The sequence below is a fragment of the Camelus dromedarius genome, chromosome 1 (assembly GCF_036321535.1).
Source record: "Camelus dromedarius isolate mCamDro1 chromosome 1, mCamDro1.pat, whole genome shotgun sequence".
NCBI lineage: Eukaryota > Metazoa > Chordata > Mammalia > Artiodactyla > Camelidae > Camelus > Camelus dromedarius.
Genome location: NC_087436.1, coordinates 4,677,132 through 4,702,756, shown reverse-complemented (window position 1 = coordinate 4,702,756; position 25,625 = coordinate 4,677,132). Strand labels below are relative to the sequence as shown.

The 25,625-nt window shown below is 40.6% G+C and overlaps 1 protein-coding gene across 1 annotated transcript; it reads left to right on the top strand.

Annotated features, from left to right (window-relative positions):
- The first annotated feature begins 913 nt into the window (after positions 1-913).
- On the top strand, positions 914-24,646 carry ASIC5 (acid sensing ion channel subunit family member 5). Its single transcript, XM_010994278.3, has 10 exons — positions 914-953; positions 3,188-3,494; positions 8,652-8,889; positions 9,514-9,639; positions 12,084-12,233; positions 13,153-13,300; positions 14,957-15,013; positions 16,544-16,712; positions 22,924-23,015; positions 24,456-24,646. Exons 1-10 carry the CDS (start codon positions 914-916, stop codon positions 24,644-24,646), a joined length of 1,518 nt encoding a protein of 505 aa, XP_010992580.3.
- The last annotated feature ends 979 nt before the right edge of the window (positions 24,647-25,625 follow it).

Genomic DNA, 25,625 nt, shown 5'->3' with positions numbered 1-25,625 from the left:
CTTGATGGTTGGGGACGTCTTTCCAGACCTTCACTTACATCCCTTGAAGTCTCTTAGTTTGCTTCCATATAAGACTAGTTTTAACTCAGAGTCCTGAGTTTCCAAGAAAATATACGCAACACACATAACCATGTTACTAGTTAGTAGCGATGTTATCTATAAAACATGACCACAGCAACTCTAAAAGGCTCCAAGCAGAGATACATGTAATTCCTTAATCGAGTCAAGAGATGGCGCCCTTCAGACACCATAATGTACATTCTCCAGTTTATTTGTTAATACAATGAATTCTAGTAATTTCTCAAAAGTTGTTCCTGTGAATAAATGGTTAGCATTTGTGCTTTATTGAATTTGAATCCTTGCAGCACTCATTTCTTCGCCAGGAGATATTTTCTGGTGTTTTATTTTGTCATTTTCATCGATTATCATTTCTGTTTAAAACAGCTTCATCTGCCATTTATAAACTTCAACAAAGACAAGACGTCTCTACCTCCCAAATCCCATTCCAACTGCATTTTGATTCAAAGTGATACAAAGCGAGAGGAGAGATAAGAACCAAGGAGACTTTCTGCCAGGTGAGTTAGCTGAGTGTCAATTAGAGGTGATTCTAGAACCACAATTATTTGTAAGAATCGTCCCTTTAATTCTGAGAAACCAATTTCCTTAATTACGTTTTTTTGATTTCCCTCCGTGAGAGCTTCTCCTTGGTCAATAAATGCCCATAGCTGGTTTGGCCCGCATTTTTGGTTTGCCGATTATGCGTTTTATGAGGTAAAACACAGCAACACAAACATTTAAATTGCCCCAGTTTTACAACCTCAACTGCTGTCTTTTATATAAAGGTCACAAAATGAGTACAGTTACTGACGAAAATTGGTTACACCACCAGGACTCCAGCTTGCTGAAACTGGAAATGGAGCATACTGAGAAATCAAAAGCTCATGTTGGAGAAGGTGGGTAAAGGGTAAAATCCCCAGAACAGTTACAATTTGCATCCCTAAAAGCTAGAAATTAGCAACAGAAAGGGGACTTCTATTTGTCACTGTGGAAATTTGATCTCCGATATTGCTCGGGTATAGTATGAGTAACAGCAGGAGAGTAATGTGTACGAGGGAGTCGCGTGTATGTAGTTTCACAGTGTTACTCCATGCTAGGCTGCCTTTTGGTTTTATTTTGTTGCGTTTTGTTGGTTTCTATTTATCATGTGCCTACAGTTTTCGGTTTAAAATACAGCAGAACTTGTTTCATGTTCCCCGAAGTGCTTCTGTGAAGAAGAGGGTTCAGTTCCAGAGCACTGGCTGTGATTGCATAGTACACACTTCCAGCCGGGAGGGTGAGGCGTCGCCGGCTCGCAGGCTGGCAGGCTCTGCGTTACACCAATCCTGATCTCCCCAACAGCACATCACCTTGTCTCTTCACCTTCCACCTAAAACAATATTGTTTTAAGAACTCTTTCGAAACCCTTAGCAAGTGATTGAGAACATGCCGGGAAAGCCAAGGTAATCGTCAAGGAGTAAATTTATATTCAAGGAGCTGGGTCTTGACAGATCAACTTGAAATCTATATTTTCAGGGTAATGCTTCCAACCAGCCATACTTTGGCTGATCAATTACTGATGACTCATTTACTCTTCCATTGTGGTGGGAAGGGTGTCAGATACCGAGAGGCCGGGTTGGCCTTCTGTCAGACTCAGTTCTTCACAGGTCTTTGTAGCCAGTGGCTAAATTATACATAAAAGAGCATTATTAAATTTATTTTGCTTATGGATAATAACCATAACTTTTCTTACATTTCTGATTTTGCTCTGGGACTGTGCAGTTACTTTATACATATATATCTCTTAATTCATTTTTTTTTTTAAAAATCAGTATATGCAAATTTTATTTACAAACCAGAACCAGACTCACAGAAAAAAGAAGAAAAACTGTGGTTACCAAGAGGGAAAGGAGCTGAGAGGGATGGGTTAGGAGTTTGCGATTAGCAGACACACACTACTGTATATAAAATAGATAAACAACAAGGGCCTATTTTATAGCACAGGAAACTGTATTCAGTTTTTTGTAATAACATGTAATACAAAAGAATATGAAAAATACATATGTATGTACATGTATAACTGAGTCGCTTTGCTGTACACCTGAAGCTAGCATTGTAAATTGACTACACTTCAATAAAAAATAAAAATTAAATTTTTAAGAACCCAGTATGGGGAGCAAGTATAAAATCTTAGTTCAAAGTCAAGCTAACCAGATTAACACACAATTTCCTGCTTGGTGTACAGCCTCTATAAAATAATCAGAATATAATTTGTAACTGCGTCCCAGCACTTTGCAGATGAAACGGAGTCCCTTAGGAAACGTATATATCTTGTATGTATCACTATATATCTCATGACTTAACTTTAGCTAATTGACTAGACTTATGAAATATTAGATGATGATTTAATGAAACCCTTTAGAAGTGCATTCATGCTGAGCAGTTGACAGAAACAATACTTTCTGAATTGAAGTAAAGGATATACAAGTTAATTCACCAAGTTACCAGCATTTGTGAGACCATTAAGAACTCAACTCTTAGATGAGAATTTTAGACAGTGTTTAAAAATCCTTGAGTATTTTGCCATTTATCACATCACTACTAAATGAGCAGAGTGACAAAATATCTAATAGGAATTGAGGATCTGTCCTGGCCCGGGTAACATGCTAAGCCACCCACCCATTCATTTAATATTCACAACAAACTCGTGAGGCAGAGGCTGTTACTTCCATCTGACAGAAGAGAAACGGAGTCTTAGGAAGATTGAAAAATTGGCTAAAGTAGCACATGTCACTGTGCCTGGGCCAGAAGCTAAGTTTTTAAAGATTAAGAGCTGTCGAAAGCAACCCATTCAGGGTGGATTGATTGAAACCGAAAACACCAGCACATTAAGACGATGGCGCCAAGAGGTTTGCATCAGCAAGAAGCATCCTCTGAAGAGCATCGGCATGTTCTCATTAGACCCCTGCAGTCAGCACTTCTATTTCTTGACCCCAAATGAGCCATGCAACTCAAGGTGAATTCTGAGTCCTCATGCAGGCACATAAAAGGGTAACATGTTTAAACTTACGTGGGTCTTGTTTTTCGCATGTAGCATTAGGGTTTCCTAACTCATTACCTTTTTGTTTGTTTTATTATTTTTAAATCTCAGGACTCTTGCAAAAGATAAGGCTCTACCTTTCAGAGAAATCTCTATCATCTCCCAGTGACCGAGAGAAGCTGGACCACGACTTTGCCACCTCCACTTCCTTCCATGGTGTACACAACATTGTCCACAACCGGAGCAAAATTCGCAAGGTGGTCTGGTTGGCGGTGGTCCTGGGCTCGGTCTTGCTGCTGGTCTGGCAGATCTACGGTCGCCTGATCAACTATTTCACCTGGCCCACCACAACGTCCGTGGAGGTTCAGTACGTGGAAAATATAGAGTTCCCGGCTGTGACGTTTTGCAATTTAAACAGGTAAAAACTACTCTTTCAATAATAACAAGTCTCCATAACTTCACTAGTATAACTTTTCTTGGATGACTGAAATAGAGTTTATTATGTGATATTTAATATACATAAGACTACTGAAGTTCTTATATTGTCCTTAAAAACACACATTCAGGGGCAAAGAAGCTGACTGATTTCTTCTTTATTTTCCCTCTTTTCCTTCTTTCTTTCCTCCCACAATTTTATGCTAGGCAAAGCACCAAACCCTGTGGTTACACAGATGTATAAGTCTTCATCCTTGCATTTAAAAAGCTTGTTAATTAGTAAAAAGGAAAGAAATATCAGTAATCACAAGGCGATATGTGTGGTAACTGTTCGTTACACTCAAGGTGTGTGCAGGGGCTCTGAGAGAACAGAGGACAGGGGACAGTCTCTGTCTATGTCCTGGAAGTCTGGGTGTCAAAGGATGACCAGTGTGCAGGGGGGACCAAGAGGGAACCGCTGTGCAAAGGATGGAGACATGAGATCTCTGATGTGTTCGGGACAAGGTACTTACTCAAAGAGAAGCACAGCCAGCTCCCAGGGTGTGTGACCTGTGCACGCACTTGGTTCAGTGCTCTGCTGTTTGGGGGGCCTTGACCACAGCTCCCTCCAGAAGAGTGCAGTTTGCTGCCTGTGCGCCAGGTCTCCTGTGGGGAGGGCAGCCTTCCCACACGAGATCTTCCATGAAGAGCCTTGTAACCGCCTGTGGTCAACTTGAACAACCACAGGTAGGAGGTGCGCCTTGGGGCAGGGACGTGGTTTCCTTCAGATCCACCACTAATGGGCTATTTTGACCATCGGCCAGTCATTACAGCTTTTTAAGCATCAATTTGTGTAGGTAAGAAATGACATGATGTCATCTACATTACACGTTTGCTGTTCCGTGAGATGAGGTGATACAGACACCAGTTGTGCCATCCTGGGAGTTCTTTGGACAGGTGTTCAATATGCACTAGATACTACAGCTTGTTTGTGTGGTCGTTAGATATGTATCAAGGTATATATCAAGGTCCCAAAGAGTCAATCAAATGCCTCCCTAAAGAGTTTCAATGCTATTGCCCCATGGTATTTTAAATGGTATGTGTTCTAACGAAAGCAAAGATTGGTTAGAGTGATGGAAATGCTAGCTATCTTGATTGTGGTAGTGGTTTCATTGGTGTATATACACCTATCAAAATCCATCAGATTACACATCTGAAATATGTGTAGTTTACAGGAACCATAACACAATAAAGGTGTTAAAAAAAAAAAAAAAGAATCCATAGCCATTAAAAAAAGCAAAGATTCGTTGAAAATATCCTTCATTAAAGGGAAAGGCCTGTGTTATTTTGTGAATGGCGGTATGAGGGCCCTCAGAGGTCTTTTCCCAGAGAAACAACCATAATTGGTGAATTTTATTTAAAAAAATCAACCATTTAGAAGTTAATCACCAAAATATAGAAGGAGTTCCTACAACTCAATAGCACAAAACAAAAACAAAACTCCTAAGAACTCAATTTAAAATGTACTCAAGACTTGAATAGACACTGTTCCAAAGAAGGCTTACAAATGGCCAGCAGGTATATGAAAAAATGCTCAGGGTCACAAAGCATCAGAAAAATGCAAATCAACACCACAATTAGATATCACCTCACACCTATCAGACGGCCATTATCAAAAAAACAAAAGGACAACAAATGTTGAGGAGGATGTAAAAACCTTGGAACCCTTGCACACTGTTGGTGGGAATGCAAAATGGTGCATCTGCTACGGAAAGCGGGATGGAGGTTCCTTAGGAAATTGAAAATAGATCTACCATATGATCTAGCAATCTCACTCCTAAGTCTTTATCCAAAAGAATTCAAATCAGGATCTTGAAAAGATATTAACACTCCCATAGGCATTGCCTAAGATCTAGACACAATCTACATGCACACTGGCAGACAAATGGACAAAAGAAAAGTCGAATGTGCACAAAGTGGAATAGTATTCAGCTGTTAGAACAAAGGAAATTCTGTAAAATGAGACCATGTGCATCAACCTTCAGGATGTTATGCTAAGTTAAATAAGCCAGTAACAGAAATGCACATACTGCGTGACTGCACTTATGTGAGGTGTTGGATATAGTCAAATTCATAGCGCCACAGAGTGCAATGTGGCTGCCAGGGCCTGGGGCCGAGGGTAATGGAAGCAAGGAGTTTCTGGTCAAAGGGCACAGAGTTTCAGTTAATTAGGACGCATGAGTTCTAGAGATGTGCTGTAGAGCACTGTACCCACACTCAGCTTCACTGCACTGCACACTTCCAATGTTAGGAGGACCGATCTGCTAAGTATTCTTATCACAGGAGGTAACCCTTTTTAAAATTTAGCAGAAAAAAGAGAAAATTATTATATCTACTACAATAATTAGAATATCATAAAGTGTACATATATATATGTGTGCATGTATACACAACCACTTAAAGTATCTGGAAATTGTCCTCAGGGGATACAGAGAATGCAGAAATACTTACTCAAGAAAATGCATGCAATTGCAACAAGAACATGCAGAGTCTACAGAACTTGAGTCACAAACCACTCCTTCCTTCCCCGTTTCTGTCTCAGTGTGACAGAAGCTCCACTCCAGGTGGGTTTGACCAGGAAGACGGGGCTCCTTCTCCTCCCAGTTTCCAGTCGAGGGCTCCCTGTGCCTTGGCGGATGCAGGCTGCCAACATTCCCCATCCAATCCCTCTCTGTGTCGCAGAGGCTGAATTCCAGACGAGTACAGTTAGGCGGCTGGAGGCTCCCTTCCTTAAGGGACCCCTGCTTATGAGGCAGAAGCTCTATCTAGGGTGTGGTAGGTTGAAATAATCACCCTCATCTCCACCTGCCCAAGGATGGAGGTTCTGCACTGAGAGAGACAAAGTCAGAAGACCATATGCCACACCCCTGCTCAGAACCCTCCTTGTAAATATTTTGCCTGGAGGGAAAGGCAGGCCATGAGGCTCTCCCTAAGGGAATTCCGCTTAGAACAGAGCGTGGCGAAGTTCGCCTTGGCCTGTAACAGAGAACTTGTAAAGCTCAAGTCCAAGGGTGCTCTCAAAAACACCACAGATGTTGATGGTAAACAACCAAAATGAGGCTAGTAAGTCCATAAAAAGAACAAGATAAACCACAGCCTAGCTAGTTTTACAGTGGGAATCCAAGAAAGAGGAGTCCTCCTGGGGTCAGAAGAATGTTCGAAGACTGGTCTGAAAATCTGCTGTGAAAAGGCCCAAATTTAACTACCTTACACGCTGAAGCAACTTATGCCCCAGGATATTATTAAAGACAACAGAACTGAAGAGAATGAAAAGACAACCCACAGAATGAGAAAAATAATTGCAAAAGATGTATCTGGTAAAGAACTCATCAAGAACATACAAAGAGTGATTAAACCTTAAAAATTAGAAAAGAAGCAACTTGATTTAAAAATGGGCCTTTTTGAGTTTATTTTTGTGTATGGTGTGAGAGAGTGTTCTAACTTCATTGATTTACATAAACTCAAAATGGCTTAAAGACGTAAACATAAGGCAAGACACTAAACCTCCTAGAAGAAAATATAGGTGAAACATTTTCTGACACAAATCTTAGCAATGTTTTCCCAGGGCAGTCTATCCAGGCAATAGAAATAAAAGCAAAAATAAGCAAATGGGACCTAAATAAACTTATATGCTTTTGCTCGGCAAAGGAAACCATAAACAAAACAAAATGACAGCCTATGGAGTGGGAGAAAATGTTTGCAAATGGATAAAGAAGTTGTGGTGTATTTATACAATGGAATACTACTCAGCCATAACAAAGAATAAAATATTGCAGCAATATGGATGGAGCTGGAGATCGTCATTCTAAGTGAAGTTAAGTCAGATAGCGAAAGAAAAATATCATATGATATCACTCATATGTGAAATTTAAAATAAGAAAAAAGAGGACACTACTGAACTCATCTACAAAACAGAAACAGACTCACAGACATGGTAAACAATCTTATGGTTAGTGGGGGAAGGGGATGGGAAGGGATAAATTTGGGAGTTTGAGATTTGCAAATGTTAACCACTATATATAAAAATAGATTTAAGAAACCAAACTTCTTCTGTATAGCACAGAGAACTATATTCAATATCTTATAATAACCTATAATGAAAAAGAGTATGAAAAGGAATACAGGTATGTATATGGATGACTGAAACATTATGCTGTACACTGGAAACTGACACACTGTAACTGACTATACACGTCAATTAAAAAAATAAAAAAGAAATAAAAGAAATGTAAGTTATGAAAATAAAGAACCATACATAATGCAAGGCAGAAATTGCTCAGCAAAATAAAATAACAAAGTACTTATTAAGCAAACGGACTACTTCTACTTTAACTGCCAAGAAGTCACTTTGACAATAAAGAGGCATTTATTGAATAAATATTTGCCTTACACTCACCATATTCCAGGCACTCTTCTAAATGTTTTGGAAAAAAATAATTTGACCATACAAGTAACATTTTGAGATGGGATATATTAAAACCTACCAGTGGAATGATGTGTACCATATATTAACATACACTAGATTTACACATGAGGACCCTGAGTCACAGTGAAACGAAAATATGTACTAAGTCACCCTGTGAAGTGGCTGTAAAAATCAGGCCTTGATCAGACGAGCAGAACCACCATGAGGGACAAAGCATAAAGAATGTATCATGGGGGCTGAGCCCCACTAAATCACAGGGGCTGGAAAGAAGTCCTTGTAGGTCTGCTGCCTCTGTTTCTGGGGCTGGACCCGAAGTCAGCAGGACTGGCGATTAGAAGGAAGGTAGATGTGTGTCACCACCTCCGGTCCAGCTTGGATTTGAACCTAGAAGTCTGCTCCTAAGTCCTCATTCTTAGCAGTGACCCATTCCCACCACTCTTGATGTTGGGTCCTGAAGGTCCCTTTAGAAGTACCCAGATCAAGGGCTGGGAGGCATTCTAGGCAAATGAAACAATGTGCAGAAACACAAGGTAGTTTACAGAAGGCGACAAAGACCTCTTAGGGACCTGTTTTTTATCACAGTATTATAAATGAGGAGATAAGATGGAAGAGACGACGGGGTCCAGGCATGGTCTGCTAGAGTCCTCTAAATACCGCCTTTATCTCCACTAATAGGTTCCAGACAGAAGCTGCCACCAAATTTGGCATTATTTTTTTCTTATGGCACATTGTATCCAAAGTCCTTCATCTTCAAGAAATCAGTACCAATTCCACTGGCTCTAAAGAGGCTATTGATTTTCTCGCAAGTCACCAAAACTTCAGCATTACGGAGTTCGTCAAGAAAAAAGGTTTTTATCTCAACAGGAGCACTTTGTTAGAATGCGACTTCTTTGGAAAGCCATGTGGCCCAGAGGTAAGGATTCCATATTTCTTCAAATACCGTCAATATAATAAGCTACTTCATTGCACCATTTCACACTGAGATAAAGTTTACTCCTATGGAGAATCAGTCTGCATTTGATCAACCAAAGATTATATTTCATTATATTTCATTAGTTCAGCCTTATGATACCAGGGGCATAGCATACACGTGAGACATACTGCCTTTTTCAAGCAGTTTGAAAGGGAAAAATAGGGAACAGACATCTCTGGTGATAGTCCTTCTGGAAGGAAAACCTTATCCATTTGTCTATATCCTGCCAAGGAGTCAACCAACCCCGGATCGGGGAGTACTTAGTGCACATTTATTGAAAACAAGGGACCCATGCAGGTCACTCCCCTGTTGCTCAGGAGCCATCTGTGCATGAAAATGTCTCAATTAGATACTCCTGCACAGATTGACAAGTGTGGCTTACGAAACCCAACAACTGTTACTGGATACAAACCCAAAGGGCCAGGTGAGCCGTGTTTTCTGCTGTTTCTTCATTCTCACTTCAGGCCCTGTGATTAAGAAAAGAATTTTAGAGCAATGCAAACTTCCAAAGTGGCCAGAGCACCCCGCTGATTGTAGTTTCTTCGGTTTATTTTCGTATTTGAGGACTTTGTGCACGTCTTCACTGAATATGGAAACTGTTTTACTTTTAATCATGGCGACAACCTCCAAGCAAAGGGAAAAGTGGGAGTTTCTGGAAGAGGCTTAAGCTTGCTCTTCAACATCAATCAGGTATTGAATTTTCTTAAACTGAACCAGGGTTCAGGACAGGAACAATGTGTGGGAGTTTCAGAACCGTTTGTCTTGGGAGATGTTCTCATGAGTTCATTTTTTGTTAGTTTAGCCAAGAGTCTTATGGATGAACAAACTACTGGCTTAGAGATTAAAAAGGCACAACTGAGAGGCAGAACCTGGATAGTTTTAGCTGTACTACTTACTATCATCATTAGGACTCTGGAAATGTTCATGCCACAAAACAAGGAAACTAGAGATTTCTAAATCAGAATGCACATAGTTCATTTAAGACAACCTTATGCATTTTAAAAATAATTCTTAGGTTTTAGGTAATATGTTTAGAAAGAAGCCATACACAGACATTTGGCAAGTCCTAGGATCCATACTCCAAAACGCTGATGACAAACTTGCTTTGCAAAAGTGTTGTGTTACTGGACTTTGCCTAGCTCTGTGTGTCGTTGGTCCAAGAAGTTCTAAGGAAGCATGTGTCCAGACACCTGAGAATGCAGTGGTGTTCGCTTCAGGAGTTCCTGGTAGAGCTCTCACCCAAGGTTAATTCTTACCTTCTGTCTTGCACAATCATTTCTAGCATTACACACTTAGAGGTATTCGGTTTTGTAAACAAAAAGTCTGAAATGCTGTTGAATGAAGTATCCAAAATCACAAGAAATTGATGGCAAAGATGAGAAATAAAACTAGCCTCCCTGAATTCCAGCAAGGTACCCACCTCCCCAATCCTAGTGAACAAAGCCACTGGTTACATGCCAGGAATCTCTCTTAAGGTGTGCTTCGTAACTGCCACCTGCATCCATTCAAGACACTTTCCTTCATGTTCAGAAGCAGTGCAGGTACCCTGCTCCTGTGTCTACTTCATCAATATTTTCATGTTATTTAAGAATTAGCCAGATGGTCACTTTGAATTTTATATGATTAATTTTACAAGCTGAAGTTTCTCAAATATTTTTAGAATACAATTAAAATCCGCAAATTCAACGCAACATTCCACAAGTAAATAGAACTGAAATATTTCTCCAGACTAGCCAGTTAAGTGTTCCTTGGAGGGTCATGACAGGACCAGGGGAAATAGGGTCCGGAGTTTCAGATGCAAGATGAAGCATATTTATTAAATGCAATCTCATGTGCAGTTGACTCATTGACAAGAAAAACCACCCCATTCGCAAGGCCACTCCCCCTCCTTGTGGCCTGAAATCACAGCTAATAGCAAAGGCACCAGAAGTTTAGTCTTAAATTGGCTCATCTGACAGAAGGTTTATAGAAAATCTTGGTATATGTAAATAGTAAATTGGTGTAGCCACTGTGGAGGACAGTATGGAGGTTCCTTAAAAAACTGAAAATAGACCTACCATGTGATCCAGCAATCCCACTCCTGGGCATAAAAGGAATGGAAACAACCCAAATGTCCATCAACAGATGACTGGATAAAGAAGATGTGACATACATACATATATATATATATATGTATGTATGTAATGGAATACTACTCAATCATAAAAAGAATGAAATAATGCTATTTGTAGCAGTGTGGATGGACCTAGAGATTATCATACTACATGAAGTTAAGTCAGAGAAAAAAACATCAAATAATATCACCTATATGTGGAGTCTGAAAAATGGCACAAATGAATTTATTTACAAAACAGAGACAGATACGCAGACATAGAAAACAAACTTGTGGCTCCCCAGGGGAAATGGGAGGGGAGGGAGAGATTAGGACTTTGGGGTTTGCAGACACACTACTGTATATAAACTAGATAAACTACAAGACCCTACTGTAGAGCACAGGCAACTACATTCAGTAACTTGTAATAACATATAATGGAAAAGAAACTGAAAAAGAATTGATATGTATGTATGACTGAATCACTGTGCTGTACATCAGAAACTAACAACATTGTAAATCAACTAAAAAATGATTTAAAAAATTGTTTTGTAAAACTTAAATTCATTTTCCCATAAAAGCATTAAGGAAGTAGTGTGAGTCTTCACTTTTGTGGGAAAATGAATTGCCTTTTAAGTAAGACCAGATATTTTTGTTGCAAAGAGAAGAAGTGGGGTGAATAATTTTGTAAAGCAAATGAAGCAAAGAGAACAGCCAAGGAGGAAGCAACTGCAGGCAAGCAGGGGAGGAGAGGCCCGGGGACATCAGGCGAGGAGCAGTCATGATGTGCATTGTGACTGCCCCCTAAGGTGACAAACATCCGTGTGAAACCTTCCAAGCTTAGAAGTGGGAATCAGCCTTGAAAAGTATGTCTTAGGGGTTTAACTTTCGCCGCTTTCCTATAAAAAGAGATGGCATCCTGATACGAGATACCTGATTTTAAGCAAGGCAAGTGCTCTCCTGAGATGACCACATGCAATCTTAAAATCATGCAGCATTGACGTCTACTTGCAGTTTGACAAGAAGCACATTTTGGTTTCAGGAGGAATTCACGGATGACCCCACCCTTGGTTTTGTGGATGCTGGGATCGTCTTTGCGATCCATTCGCCCGTGAAGGTGCCACAGCTGGACGGCTTAGGCTTGTTGTCGCCAGTGGGGACGCACGCGCGGGTGACCATCCGCCAGGTGAAGGTGAGCGTCTGCAGACGCAGTGCCCGAGGGACATCCCTAATGCCTCTGCGTGGACACACCCTTCTCCCAGGCCTTCTGACACCCCAGAAATTCCATAGTTCCATTCAGATCCCTTACAGGGAGGCTCACATGTCATGAAACAGTGAATTCACATGCACAATATAACTGAACGCTGGCAGCCTCACCAAGTCCAGCTACACTTTGACTGTCATTCCAGTTGGAAGGGACAGTGTCTGAGGAAATGCCCAGGGGGCTGAACTGTGCGTTTTCTCAGAGGGGCATTCGAGAAGGAGAAAGTCTGCAGGAGGAGCAGGGTTTCTGGGGTCAGAAGTGTCTGGCTGGTTTCCACTTGCCAGATCCCTGCCCTGTAACTTCCTCGATTCACCTCCCGAATTTCCATCTCCTCTCTGCACACTGGGGGCTGCGGAGCAGGGGACGTTTATTTGCACACTGGGAGGTGGGGGGTACTTCCTTTCACAGCTATCAGGAAATTCAAGTGAAATGACACGAAGAAAGCGCTAAGCATCCTGCCTGGCACACAGTAGGTCCTCAGTGCAGGGTTTTCTCTGTGATTTTGGTTGCTGGTTTGTGCGTGGGTTGAGTGAGATGCTAAAATATCATTTCCATAAAGGATACCACTTTTCCTTGTGGGAGTTAATTTTTAGAGCAGTCGGTCTGATTTTATCGACTCACTGCAGGCACAGAGCAGTTGGGATGTGTGTTAAAGGCCAACGATTAGACTCACTTCCAGGGATTTTCAGGTTAACAGAGTAGGCAAAATACACAAATGCAGTCAACTGGAAAAAAAAAAATCAGTGACCTTCGAGAGAAAAGTGAAGATGTGTATCTCTTCTTGGGGAGGAGGTGCGTGAGTGAGCTCAGAAAAATCTCCTCAACCATGTGTTGACTTTGTCTTAAGACAGTGCATCAAGAATACCCTTGGGGAGAATGCAACCCTCACATCCAGCTGCAGAATTTCAGGACATACAGCACCTGTGGGTGCCTGAAGGAATGCAAAGCTCGGCACATAGAGCAGCTGTGTGGATGCGTCCCCTTCCTGCTTCCTGGTAAATAGACAACGGCTGCGTCCCCTCTTGACTTCTAGGTGCTTAACCCAAGACACGGAGATAAACGTGTCATGGAACTCTTTTCCATGCTTAAGAAAGTCTACGCTGCAAAGTCAATCATTTGACAAATGGCAGCCGGCAGACTGTACATCATGGACTCATAGTAGAGATTTCTGGAAAAGGAAAGAGCCCTGTGTTGTCTGAGCTGGTCCCCAGGTCTCATTTTCCACATTTTCAGCTGGGTGCTCTCGAGTAGCTAAAGCTGCTTATCAGGGTTTCCTCAGTGTGACCTCATTCCTAATTATCTTTCCAAAGTTACTGGGGAAAAGTCTGAACTGGTAGATGGAAAATGATATTATATTTTTAAAATGTCTCCTTTCTTACAAAACAAAAGCTGAGTAATATGGACCAGAAACTAGGCAAGAGAAAGTATGAAACACAGGCATGACATTTGCACAAACTTCAGGGTCGATCAAGTGTTTTCAGGACAATGTGTCATTTGGTTTGGTCCTCACGCATCCGTCTAAGTCAACTTACCGGTGAGGAAACTGAGATTTACAGCTATTACACGGACTCGCTACAGAATCTCCACCAACACGTTGTAGAGGACGTTGTCAAAGCCAGCCTCTCAGCTATGGGCCATTTCCTGAATTCCATCCTTCTTTGTAGTGGGGGAAATACCATTGCAAGAAAGAAGGAACATTTTGGAAAAGAGAGCTATTTACCAACAATGGTGGAGGTAGATTTTTTTCATTTTTCACTTCTTCACAAAGCACACTTCCTCTTAGTCCACTGAACTTACCCACAAGTTGTAAGTGGACGATCTCTTTTGGTCATTTTCAGGGCCATTAACTACACACTGAGGCTAACCTGTGATACATGGGTTATAGCAATGGACAAATACTGTATGAAGATGCAGCGGGCGGGTATAGTTCAGAGGTAGAGCGTGTGCTTAGTATGCACGAGGTCCTGGGTTCAGTCCCCAGTACCTCCACTGAAAAATAAGTAAACCTAATTACCTCCTCTCTCCCACCCCACCCCCAAAATCAATAAAAAGATGCAGAGGCTAAGTCTTTAAAGTCAGCCCGGGATTAAACCCAGCTCTGGTACATACTGATTTTGTCTCAAGGTCCACAGCAGGTGCTTAACAACTGTTGGCACTTCCCTGGCCCACCCTGCCACTGGAAATGCAGCCGACTGGGTGTGCGAGTGCGTATCAGTTTAAATCAGTGAGCAGAGGGCGTGGGGTGGAAGGTGAACAGAATGAACAGGACATTCGTCCCTAACTGCTCAGGCCACTTTCTGAACCTGGGTTTCTTCATTTGTAAAACGATGATTTCCACATCATTGGACTACAGTAGAAAAAGAATGGGATGATAAATTCAAAAGCAATTTTAAATTTCAGAACTAGGGGCAGTTTAAAATTATTATTACTGCTTAAGAAGATTTTAGAATGATACAGATGGAAAGAAACGTGGAAGTAAAAAAAAAACCACGGTTATCCTTCCTCTCAGTGTGGATTTCCGCGGGGTGTTATGTTTTCACGGGGTTTTTTTTTGCAAAAGAATAAATGGATGGATGGATGGAAGGTATTTTGTCATTATGCCACTTATTTCATAAAATGTAAAGTCTATATTTACACTTATTATTTTTAAGGAAACGGGGTAGAGTGTGACCTGCAAAAGTTTTACAACTGTGTGTCTCCCGTACTCGGTAAGTGGCTTCATTTCTTCCTTTATTTTCAGGATTTATATGAAAGTTGCTCAGAGCAATACAAGACTCTACATCATACTGTGGATAGTTCAGAAATGAAACAGGAGAGGCTATAAGGGGTAATTTTTCAACGTCCTTAAAATTAGCAACTATAGCTTACATAGACACAGACAGTAAAACGAAACAGGAAGCCCTGTGATTTCAAGATACATCTGAATTAAAGGTACGCAGTGACAAAGTAACAGCAAGAGACCTCTGGGTTTTATTTCTAATTTTTTTAATTTAAACTTTACAGTCAAAATAGCTTCATTGATTTTTCTCATCACATAAATAAAGCATGCTTGTTGTGACTAGTGCAGACGTCACAAATAGGAAAGAGTCACGTGGGAGTCAGCAGACGTAGCACCGCTTTGAGAGTTACTGTCACAGCTTAGGTGACTGTTCTTTTACTCTTCATTTCATTACATGTGCTTCATAATTAGGTGCACAGATATAATTTTACATAAGTGGAGTCACAACCATACATGCCACCTTTACCTTCTTAAACAGCATTTTTTTGCTTATATCTCTCTTAACTTTCAACCAGTGTTAACACTCTAGAATACTCAGCCCTAATTTTCTCCACAAATGCAGCTTCATATTTATGACTTTAGGTCCCTGGTTATTTCATTGAGATGGAATCATATTATATCCCCTTCTATGAAACCTGCTGCTCTAACGCACCGTGAAAACGTCTCCAGGGCCACAGGAATAGACTTACAGGCTCTTTTCAAGGGCGGTAACATATTTCATGGAACGGGTGTGGGTGGGAGAGATCTTATGGTTTTAATAGCTCGCAAGCTGAATACGTGTAAGTCCTATCACCGACCACTGATGTAAAGTTACGTTGTCAATTTCTTGTAATTTCACACCCCTGCCGGGGGCTGTGGGGGAAGTTTGGGGAAACAAATCATGCACGTATTATGGAATAGTGGGCTCAGGAAAGTGTGTATGTGTGTACATGTGTATACGTGTATGTGTGTATATGTATGTGTATTGTGTACTGGGTATGTGTGTACATGTATGTACGTTTGTGTGTGTACATGTATATCGTGTATTGTGTACATATGTGTGTACACGTGTGTGCGTGTATGTGTGTGCATGTATACATGTATGTGTGCATCCGTGCGTGTATATGTGTGTGTACGTGTGTGTGTGTACGTGTGTGTGTACGTGTGTGTGTGTGTAGTAAAGTGTGGTGGGTTTTGCCAGTAGTCTAACTAGAGGATACATACAAAAGTCAGGGCCTGAAGGGGAAGCAATGTTATAGAGTCTGGAAAACAAGCCTGAAGTTGGTCATTAATCAGGTTTTGCTGTATTAAGTTAAAATATAAATAAAATATGAATATCATTTGTTAAAGTAGTGATAGAACTTGTTAACCACAGTTTTAAGCATTGAAAGTGAAATGACAAAATATTAAAAAGCTCTTTCCGCCCACTGTGAATAGAGTAGTCCTCTTCTCTGAGTTCCTGGGTTAATTTTCATTTCAGACCACATTGAAGTTAAGGGACTGTGTACAAAGGGAACACATAATTCCAGCTGCCCTGTCCCTTGTGAAGAAACGGAGTACCCTGCTACTGTTTCTTACTCAATGTTTCCAAGTCACCAAGCTTTGAAACATCTTTCCAGGAAGTTGAATCGAAGCTGGGACTACATCAGGTAACCTTTTTCAGTCTGGTAAATTATTTGTAATTAACATATTTTCTTTATTTTCAAAGACTTGGGACATGAAATCCTGATCAACCGAAGGAAGCTATGACTTACATTAGTGAATGATCGGTGGAAGCCTAGAATTCTAAAAGTAGAAAATTGAATTAATTGAATTGAGCGAAAGGTAAAATGAGGCCAGCCTGAGTAATTTGCTTATGATCTTACCTTTTTTTGGCCCAACCGGGAATAATGCTGACTAATATCAGTTCACTTGTGTAAACATGAAATCTCTTTCTTGTCTATTATTATAGTTGAGTCTTCTAAGAACTGTTTAAGGTAGACGGAGCATGGAGTAGCCTCATTTTACAGACGAGGGGACTGAGGACCCTGGCATTTTGAGAAACCATCCTGTGAAGGTAGTTCACACAAGGAATTTATGCCCAAAGCCCACGACTCAATATATTTCCACCGAGACATATGGCAGTTTTGATGAACTGAGGACTCTGTTAGGTTTCTTTCTGCTACACCATGCCTCTTAGAAATTACAAACCAAACGTCATAAAGAACTCTCTATTTTTAAGTCGGGGAGCAACCTTAACATTTCTCTTTGTATTTTATTTATATTTTCAAGCTGAAAACCTGAAATAGCAGCACAGTACATTTGGTGTTTGTACTTACAGCTATTATAATAAAGTATATTAACTAATTAAAAGCTGATTTACTTTTATGCAGTCAAGGCTCCAACTCTGAAAGCATGCTTTGATTCCAGTGTTAAGCTGGTATTTATTTTAATGAGACAAACAAACAAACTAAAAACGCTCTCCTGCGTAAATGCCTAGACAGTAAAGCATTCTTTCAAATCAGGAAGAAAAAGTATTTTCATCAAGACAAGGTTGCTAAGGTATCATTTCAAACACTTAGCAGATAAAAAGATGTAAAGTAGAAAAATCACAATTATATCTTTGTTAACACTTTGATCTCCAGTACAGATATCTATTTGTATTTCACTTTAATATGGAAACTGGTGTACTTAGAGTATTGTTGCCAAGTCCAAACTCGTTCTGCTCGCTGCACGACAGGCCAATAAATCAGGAGACGAGGTGTCGGGGCAAGGAATAGTGAGTTTATTCGGAAAGCTTACAGACTGACAGGATGGCAGACTAATGTCTTGGAGAACCATCCTGCTCCAGTCAGAATATGGGCTCCTTCTATACAAAAATACAAGTGGTTGGTTGTTGCAAACTTCTTGCTGCAGGCATTCTTTGTTCTTGCAGCCGTCCACGTGGGCCAGATCATGATGTCCCTGTAAACTTCTAACAAAACAGAGGTTATTCTCTATTTTGCAACTTGCCATTGCTACATAAGTGCTTAAGACCTAACATCCTTAAAGCTCAGAGCCCTGAGAATAGGCTCTCCTGGACATTTCAGGCTAAAGGCAACATTGTTTTACAGAAGGTACAGAGCTAAGCCTAGAAAGCAGGGCACAGTGGTTAAAGCTAAAGGAACAGATCCAATATAGTCAGGTTTGTTCTCTATTACAGTATGACTCCTTATTTAACTGTGACTGAGAAGAGCACATTGTGTGATTTTTGGCTGAGAGAGCCCCTGAGTTTCCTATTTAGCATGCAGAGAATGTAGGCGTGATGTTGGAGACGTTTTGGTGAATCAGAAAAGAAATCCATTGTGAAACAAGATGGTCCTAGAGAACATAGCTTGTTTTTTCCTAAAACTTTTATTAGAAGTAGTTATCTGGTTAATCTCATCATGTAACTGACATGTGTGGCCCATACATGGTTGGGATAGGGGAAGCCACTAGGCAGGTGGTGGATCGGCGCAGCTGGACTCAAGGGTGACCAGATCCTAGTCAGAGCCGGTGGTTAGAAGTCACACATAAATTAAAACACCAGTTTGTACACGGGGACCAGAAATCAAAGAGTGGTAAATCAGAAAATACAAGTAGTTTGTCAGGAAAGCAGATATAAAATCTTAGCATTGCGAACATTTGAAACAAAGCAACACCAGACCAGGACCAGTCCGGAGCCCCACACAGCGGTGACTGAATTCCATTAAGACGAAGATAAGAATTTAGCCTGACAGAAGCAGGCCACGTGGGAGTGAATGGACCGGTCAGTTGTGGCTGAATTTAGGTCAATTTCATTAGCAAAACAAATGAACTTTAAAAAATTTTTGGCCTTAATTTAACACATTCTTAGGTAAAATTTGTATAAAATTATTTACTTTATGCAAAACAAATTTATTCCCCTAAATACAGCAGTTACATTCAAGCACCCAGAAGTATTTTTGTTTTGTAAACGCAGTGAACTATTTTTCTTTGATTTTCTCATCCTTATTAAAATCCAGATTTATTTCATAATTGTGCCTCTCCTGACATAAACAAATATTCTTGGGCTAAAACCCTGAACAGTTTCACTATCACCATGAGGTGTAGACGGGACAAGTAACCTGCCTGAGAAAATACACGTCACAGTGTTTTTGTAGAGAATGAAATTCTCTTCTCTCAAAAACACAAATGACTAATGCTTGGAAATGGCTACAAGTTTTGTGCTAGGGAAATCAAACAGAATTATCAGTTTACATGCAAATTAGGAGCACCGTGGAGGACAAAAAGATCGCAATATTACTAAAATTTCTGGGCTCCTAAGACAACTTTATTAGTTCTTCCACTTTGGCAAACTGTTTTATTATTTGCAAATATTACAATACCCTCCAATTATCTACTTAAAGACAGGACATTCTCCTGTTGCCCAGGGTTAAACCAATAGAAATTAAGTAAACACATTAATGATAAATTTTGAATTAATTCTATTTGGGGATATTGATTTCTGAAATGGTAAATAATCAAGACAGTGATTTGCAGCCATGCTTCTGAGATGTATTTTGACACCACCTAATTCCAGGAAACTTTGCTAATAGGATCTATTCGTAATGATAATTATTGTTGCCTCTGAAAGTCATCAGCTGGTTGGTTTCCACCTCGGCTTATAAGACAGATTAATATTTATCTGTTCATTCATTGGTTTCATCTTCAACATGTTCCCTTACTTGTCCATTTTACAAATATGCAGGGAGGGCCTACTGTGTGTCAGGGCTCCAGGGTGTTCTCAAAGCTAGAGACATGTCAGCGTAAAACACAAGCCCTGCCCTGATACATTTCCCCCCCGGGTGAGGATGGACGGTGAGCGTGTACAGGCGGGTCAGGCGGAGGTGGTCCTCGGCACCAAGGAGCATGATCCAGCGAGGTCTTCCTGGGAGGTGACAGCCGAGCAAAGCCCTAAACCAGGTGCCTGAGGGGGAAGCCCTAGGCTTTCTTATCGGCCTAACTCTTCGGGGATGAGGAGAGGGAAAGGTGGCATTTGAAAGCTGTCAGCCCTGGAACGTCAAAACACGTCAGTGAATTGTTCAGACTCAACTGTATTTATACTCTCACACTTTTTAGCTTCAAGGTCACTTTGTACTCTTAAAAAAATCACTGAGTCCAACTGAGCTTTTCTTCGTGTGAGACGTAAGTGGCAGTAATTGCCATTTTCGAAATTTAAGCTGTGAAATTCTTTTCTTGACTAATTCACTGAAAATAGCAATAATACTTGTACTGCATGGTAATGTAAGTGAAAGCTTTTTACAAACAGTAACATTTTCCAAGGCAAAATCAATGTTGGAAGAGAAGGGGTATTGGTTCAGAAGGTTGTTGACTGCTTCAGAGTCTGGCTTAATTAGTAGAAGCAAGCTGGATTCTCATTTGTGCATTTAACCTGTTGGTTTATGTTGCTTGGTTGGAGAACAGTTGCTTGTGTCAAACAGATGTGTAGCTGGAAAGGGGGGGTATGTTTTAATAGCCTTTACGGATAACTGTGATTTTTTTCCTTGATGACACATCCAACCTTGAGTGTGCTCTCTTCAGTGTTCATTGCAGTTTGTTTCTTACAGTTGTCCCACAGGGACTGGGACCAACTATCCACTCAAAATTTGATTAGACTAGTGAGATTTATGATGCCAAAGGTGCATCAAGAGGATATGAAAATTTTATTTATTGCTCCCGTAATGACACTTTCTGGGAAGAGTAGGGCACGCTCCCAAGTAGAACCTCTGTGGGTCTGACAGAAGGGGATGATGGCTTTGCCTTCCCATGTGGTTATAAGGCAGGGCTTGGGTGAGTGGTCCCGGATGAGGACCAGAGTTCGTGTGGTTGGAATCTTCCCAGGTATCAAAGGAGAAACCCTGTACTTTCTTATCAGCCAAACTCTTTGGGGAACGAGGAGAGGGAAGGGGAGCATTTGCAAGCTGTCCGCCCTGGAACGTCAAAGCCTATCAGTGAACTGTTCAGACGCAATTGTATTTGTATTGATTGATCTTGCACTTCGAACATGTGATGCAGAGCATCATTTACCGGACGTTCGAAAAATTCTCCGAGCTATGGCACATTTTCCAAATATCAGTCCACTTTGTTATATAATATACACTTCATTTTAATAGCATTACTTATCCTATCATAAAAGTCCTTAAAAAGTGGGGAGCTGAGCTCATTATAGCAGACACAAATTTTCCAAAATTCTAAATGCAGTGTAAAATCAAAGCTTGACATTTATCATTGACTACAAGTCTTATCTGTTGTTTTCCTCAATGCCACAGAGCTGTTTTGCTCATTTTTGCTGCAAATGTCTGCCAGATACCAAAGTCTGAATAACCACAGTTTGTCATTCATTCATTCTTGTGGAAAGGCTATTCCGTCTAACAAGTGGCTACTGCAGCTTCCGTGAAACAACAAGCCTAGTGAAAATCTCAAATAATGTGTTAGTATTTTATGAGAATGACGTTGACCCTGTGACCCTCCAGAAAGGATGATGGGGCCCCTAGGGTCCTGCGACCACACTGTGAACGCTGCTTCCCTAAAGGGGGCCTCAGCACTCCACGAGGAAAGAACATTTCAGAAGGAGGGAAAACCAAACACAGAAGGAGGTCATAGGCCAACAGCACGCCCCGTGCATGGCTAGAGGAACACTGAAGCTGCCATTCTGCCTTCTTCATTGAGGATGAGGTTGGTGTGTCAGGAGGCAGAGGAAGTGATGGCCAAGACTGCCTGGGTGTGAGTCACTGGGAAGAGGTGGTGGCCGATGGAAACCCCATAAGGGCCATGGAGGGGTTTCACTGGCAAATAATGGGAAGTCTCTGGGGAGTTCTGAGCAGGTGAGTAAGGTGATTTGCAAGTTGTATGAGTATTATTTTGCTTTTTGTGTGAAGAACAAAGGGTGTGTATCCGTGGGGTGGATTACCTTAAAGTCAGAAGCAGGAAGACCAGCTGGAAAGCTACTGCGGAATCCAGTGAGAGGTGATGGAAGCTTAGGCAAAGGTGGTAGCGGTGGGTGGGGTGAGAGGAGCTTGGATTCTGGTTTATTTTGAAGGTAAAGCAAATATTTACTGATGGATGGGTTGGCTGTGCAGTGTTATTGTATTATAAGTCGGGAAATGTCAAGAGTTTGACTTGGAATATGTTCGATTTGAAATACCTATTGAACATCCAAGTAGCACTAACCAGAGGCAATTCAGTATATCAGTGAAGTTCAAGGTGGAACTCTGGGCTCCTGTGAGGGTGCATGAGATGGCACAGAGAGTTATCATTTTAAAACAGTGGTTAGCTCTTCTGGTCACAGTAAGAAAGCAGACTCTGCCCTAAATAATATATTAATGATTTGAGATAAATGACTACCATTTATTGAACACCCAATATTTGCCAGGCACTATGCCAGTTCTTTTCATATATTATTTAATTTCGTCTTGGAGAGCTCTAAAATCCTGACTACAGATAAGACAGCTGATACCCAGGAGATCCCCCTGGTTTCTGCAGGAGTCACAGAAGTAACACGGGACAGGACCAAGATTTGAATTAAAATGAGACACACACTCAGATGCTTGTAAATATTCTAATATACTCAGGAGATATTTACATTTAATGTCTTTTTCCAGTTTCTCAGGAATGAGGCATAGAAAAATGATTGGATCAGAGGAAAAATTCTTTTCCCTAAATACCAACATAACACGAACGCCTTCCAAACGAAGCTCTTGTGATTAGTACTGAATACAAGGATGTTTCTCAAATCTGATGTTAAACAGCATCTGAACCAAAAATAAATGCTACTTTTGCCAAAGAGGAATTGAAAGGAGTGCTGACAATCTTGAGCTAGACTAACTCTGTTTTTACCCCCAGGGAGAATCTTGTGAACATTGAAATAAACTATGGTGACTTAAACTATAAGATTACCCAACAGCAGAAAGCAGTCAGTGTGTCTGAGCTACTTGGTAAGTCGTTCCTCAATTTAAAAAATATTCTATCAGATTTTTTATTTTCATCTTTAAGGTTTAGCTTATCAGTGGAGGAAAAGAATCAATAGAGATTGTCATCCACCTGCCATTTAAATCTGACACTTTTCCACTCCCTGGGCACCCTCCAGCAAACTTGCAGAAGCGCTCACAGAGAACAGGCTGTGTCTGTCACACTCACACTCAGCATTCCGCCTCCCCTCCGACACCGCCCCGGCAAGGGACTATTGTTGCGTGTTGCACTTTCTGGGTCGAAGTTCTGGCGTAGGTTTCTCAGACTCCACCCAGAGCTCCACCCAGATGGGTTGAAAGAGACCAGGCAAGCAAAATCTGGCACTGCCGATGCGACCACTGCCTGCTAGCGCTCCTCCGTCACTCGGTCCTTAGCAAACGTCACCGCCGATTTCCCAGTTCTGACTGCATCTTAGAGCAGGGCATGTCAGGGACAGGAGCAGGTACCAGAGTCAGGCAACCGCCATCATACGCTGGCAGCTGAGCCCTTGATCAGGGAGGAAACACACACATTCGTCAAAGTTCTTGCAGAAGCCTGAACTCCGTCGCCATGAGTTACAAAAATAGCATCGTCCTAAGAATGGCCTTGGATGGGGAGAAAAGGATTAATAACATTATCTATTTACAGAGGGAGTGATTCAGGAGTCAAATTGATAGAGACAAAAAGTAGGATAGAGGTTGCAAGGGGAGGGGGCAGTAAAGGGTTAGTGTTTGATGGGGACAGAGTTTCAGTTTGGGAAGATGAGAAAGTTCTGGGCACGGGAGGTGGTGGTGACGGTTGCACAACAACGTAATGTACGTAATGCCGCAGAACGGCACGCTTAAAATTGGTGAAAATGGGAAATGTTATGTTATGTACATTTTACCACAAAAAGGCGCAAACAATAAAGGCATGTAGATTTTTAAAACTTCTTTAAAAAAAAAAGGCAGTGCTATATTTTAGTTTAATGAAATACTGCAAATGCTTAAAAAAGATATGGTTTGGACACCTGAAGCCACAAATTGCTTGGAAATTCGTTTGTGGAAAACATAATTACCTAATAATGCCATCCTGTTGTACAATTTCTGATCTACATGCAACACTTAGAAATGAATTTATAGGATGTTTTATGATTTTGCCTAGATTTAATATCCCCCAAAGTCTTTGAGGTACATTTTTGAAAATAAATGTTACGTTTTTTGCCTCTCTTTTTTTGAGATAATTTATGTGAATATTATTTTAAGATATTTAAGGTATTAATTGCTGTCACACCGTTATACCAAACTTAAAATAATGCCATTAACTCATATTCGTATAATACCCATTGTTATTAACTTATTAGCTTACAGTTTAAAATCTAATAACATTTAATTTCCTTTTTAGGAAAAAACACGATTTATTCACTTTCTGTATTGGCTTTATTACAGCAGATGTCGGTGGCCAGCTGGGGCTATTTTGTGGGGCCAGTGTGATTACGATCATAGAAATTATCGAGTATATATTCACCAATGTCTACTGGCTTTGCATTTTGTTCCTCCTGAAGATACTGGACATGACCCAGGGGACTTCTCCACCTCAGAATTGTCTGGGAAATAAAAATGGCATAGAGGAATGCTGAGGTCCACTAGGGACAAAGGCTTCTGATTTTCTCTGCACAATACCCACAGATTTACTCATGACTAACTCACTGTTAAGTAACTTTACATTGTAGCTTTGGGGACTCAATAAAATCCATTGTGGATATATATCTCTTCATAGGTATCTTGTCTGTGTCTGTACCAAGTGTATATATATATATATTAATTTATATATAAAAAAGAAAAAAGCACCATCTTGTGTTTTTTTTTCACCATGGAATTCCCAGCCCCTAAGACAGTAGAGGCTCACTCAGAAGGCATTTCAGAACTATTCTTTAATAAATGAATATTTGCATAATAGTAAAAGATATTCTTTATGACTAACTGTATAAATTAGACCTGATCAATGAACTGTATTTGAGGAGACAAGATACTCTTCTATGCAGGAAATAATACATAGAATTTGTGCTTTAGAAAATTTCTGAGAATTTTTATTTCCAGGAAAATTCAACGTGACTTATTTTCTTTTGTCTAGAGAGTTCTAGAAGGGAAGGGTAGGATCTGTATCCATTTCCTAGACAGGTGGATACTTAAAATAAATCAATGTGAAAGCAAAGATAAATCTGTGCTATACTGAGAGTACACAGCGTTTATCATTTTTCCTCTTATTTAATCCAGAGAGGAAATTCCAGACTTGAAATGTTCTCATTGCCCCTCATGCAATCAGCCTACTTTCAGTCTCTGAGAATACTCAATCAAGGATGAATTGTCCAGAAATTCTGTCAAACACATTGAAGAAATAACCATCAAGTCACAGAATTCTAACCCCAAATTCATTCTGTCTAGCATTACTGGGTCTCATTCCCTTCTCGGCCACATGAGACTAACTTCTGAAAATCTAAAGATGTTGTTTTCAAGCTTAATTATGCACAAGTGCTAGTGACACTTCCAGGAAAGAAAACGAAACACAAAACAAGGTAAAATTGAGACAAATGTGAAACAGACAAAATGGATATCTTT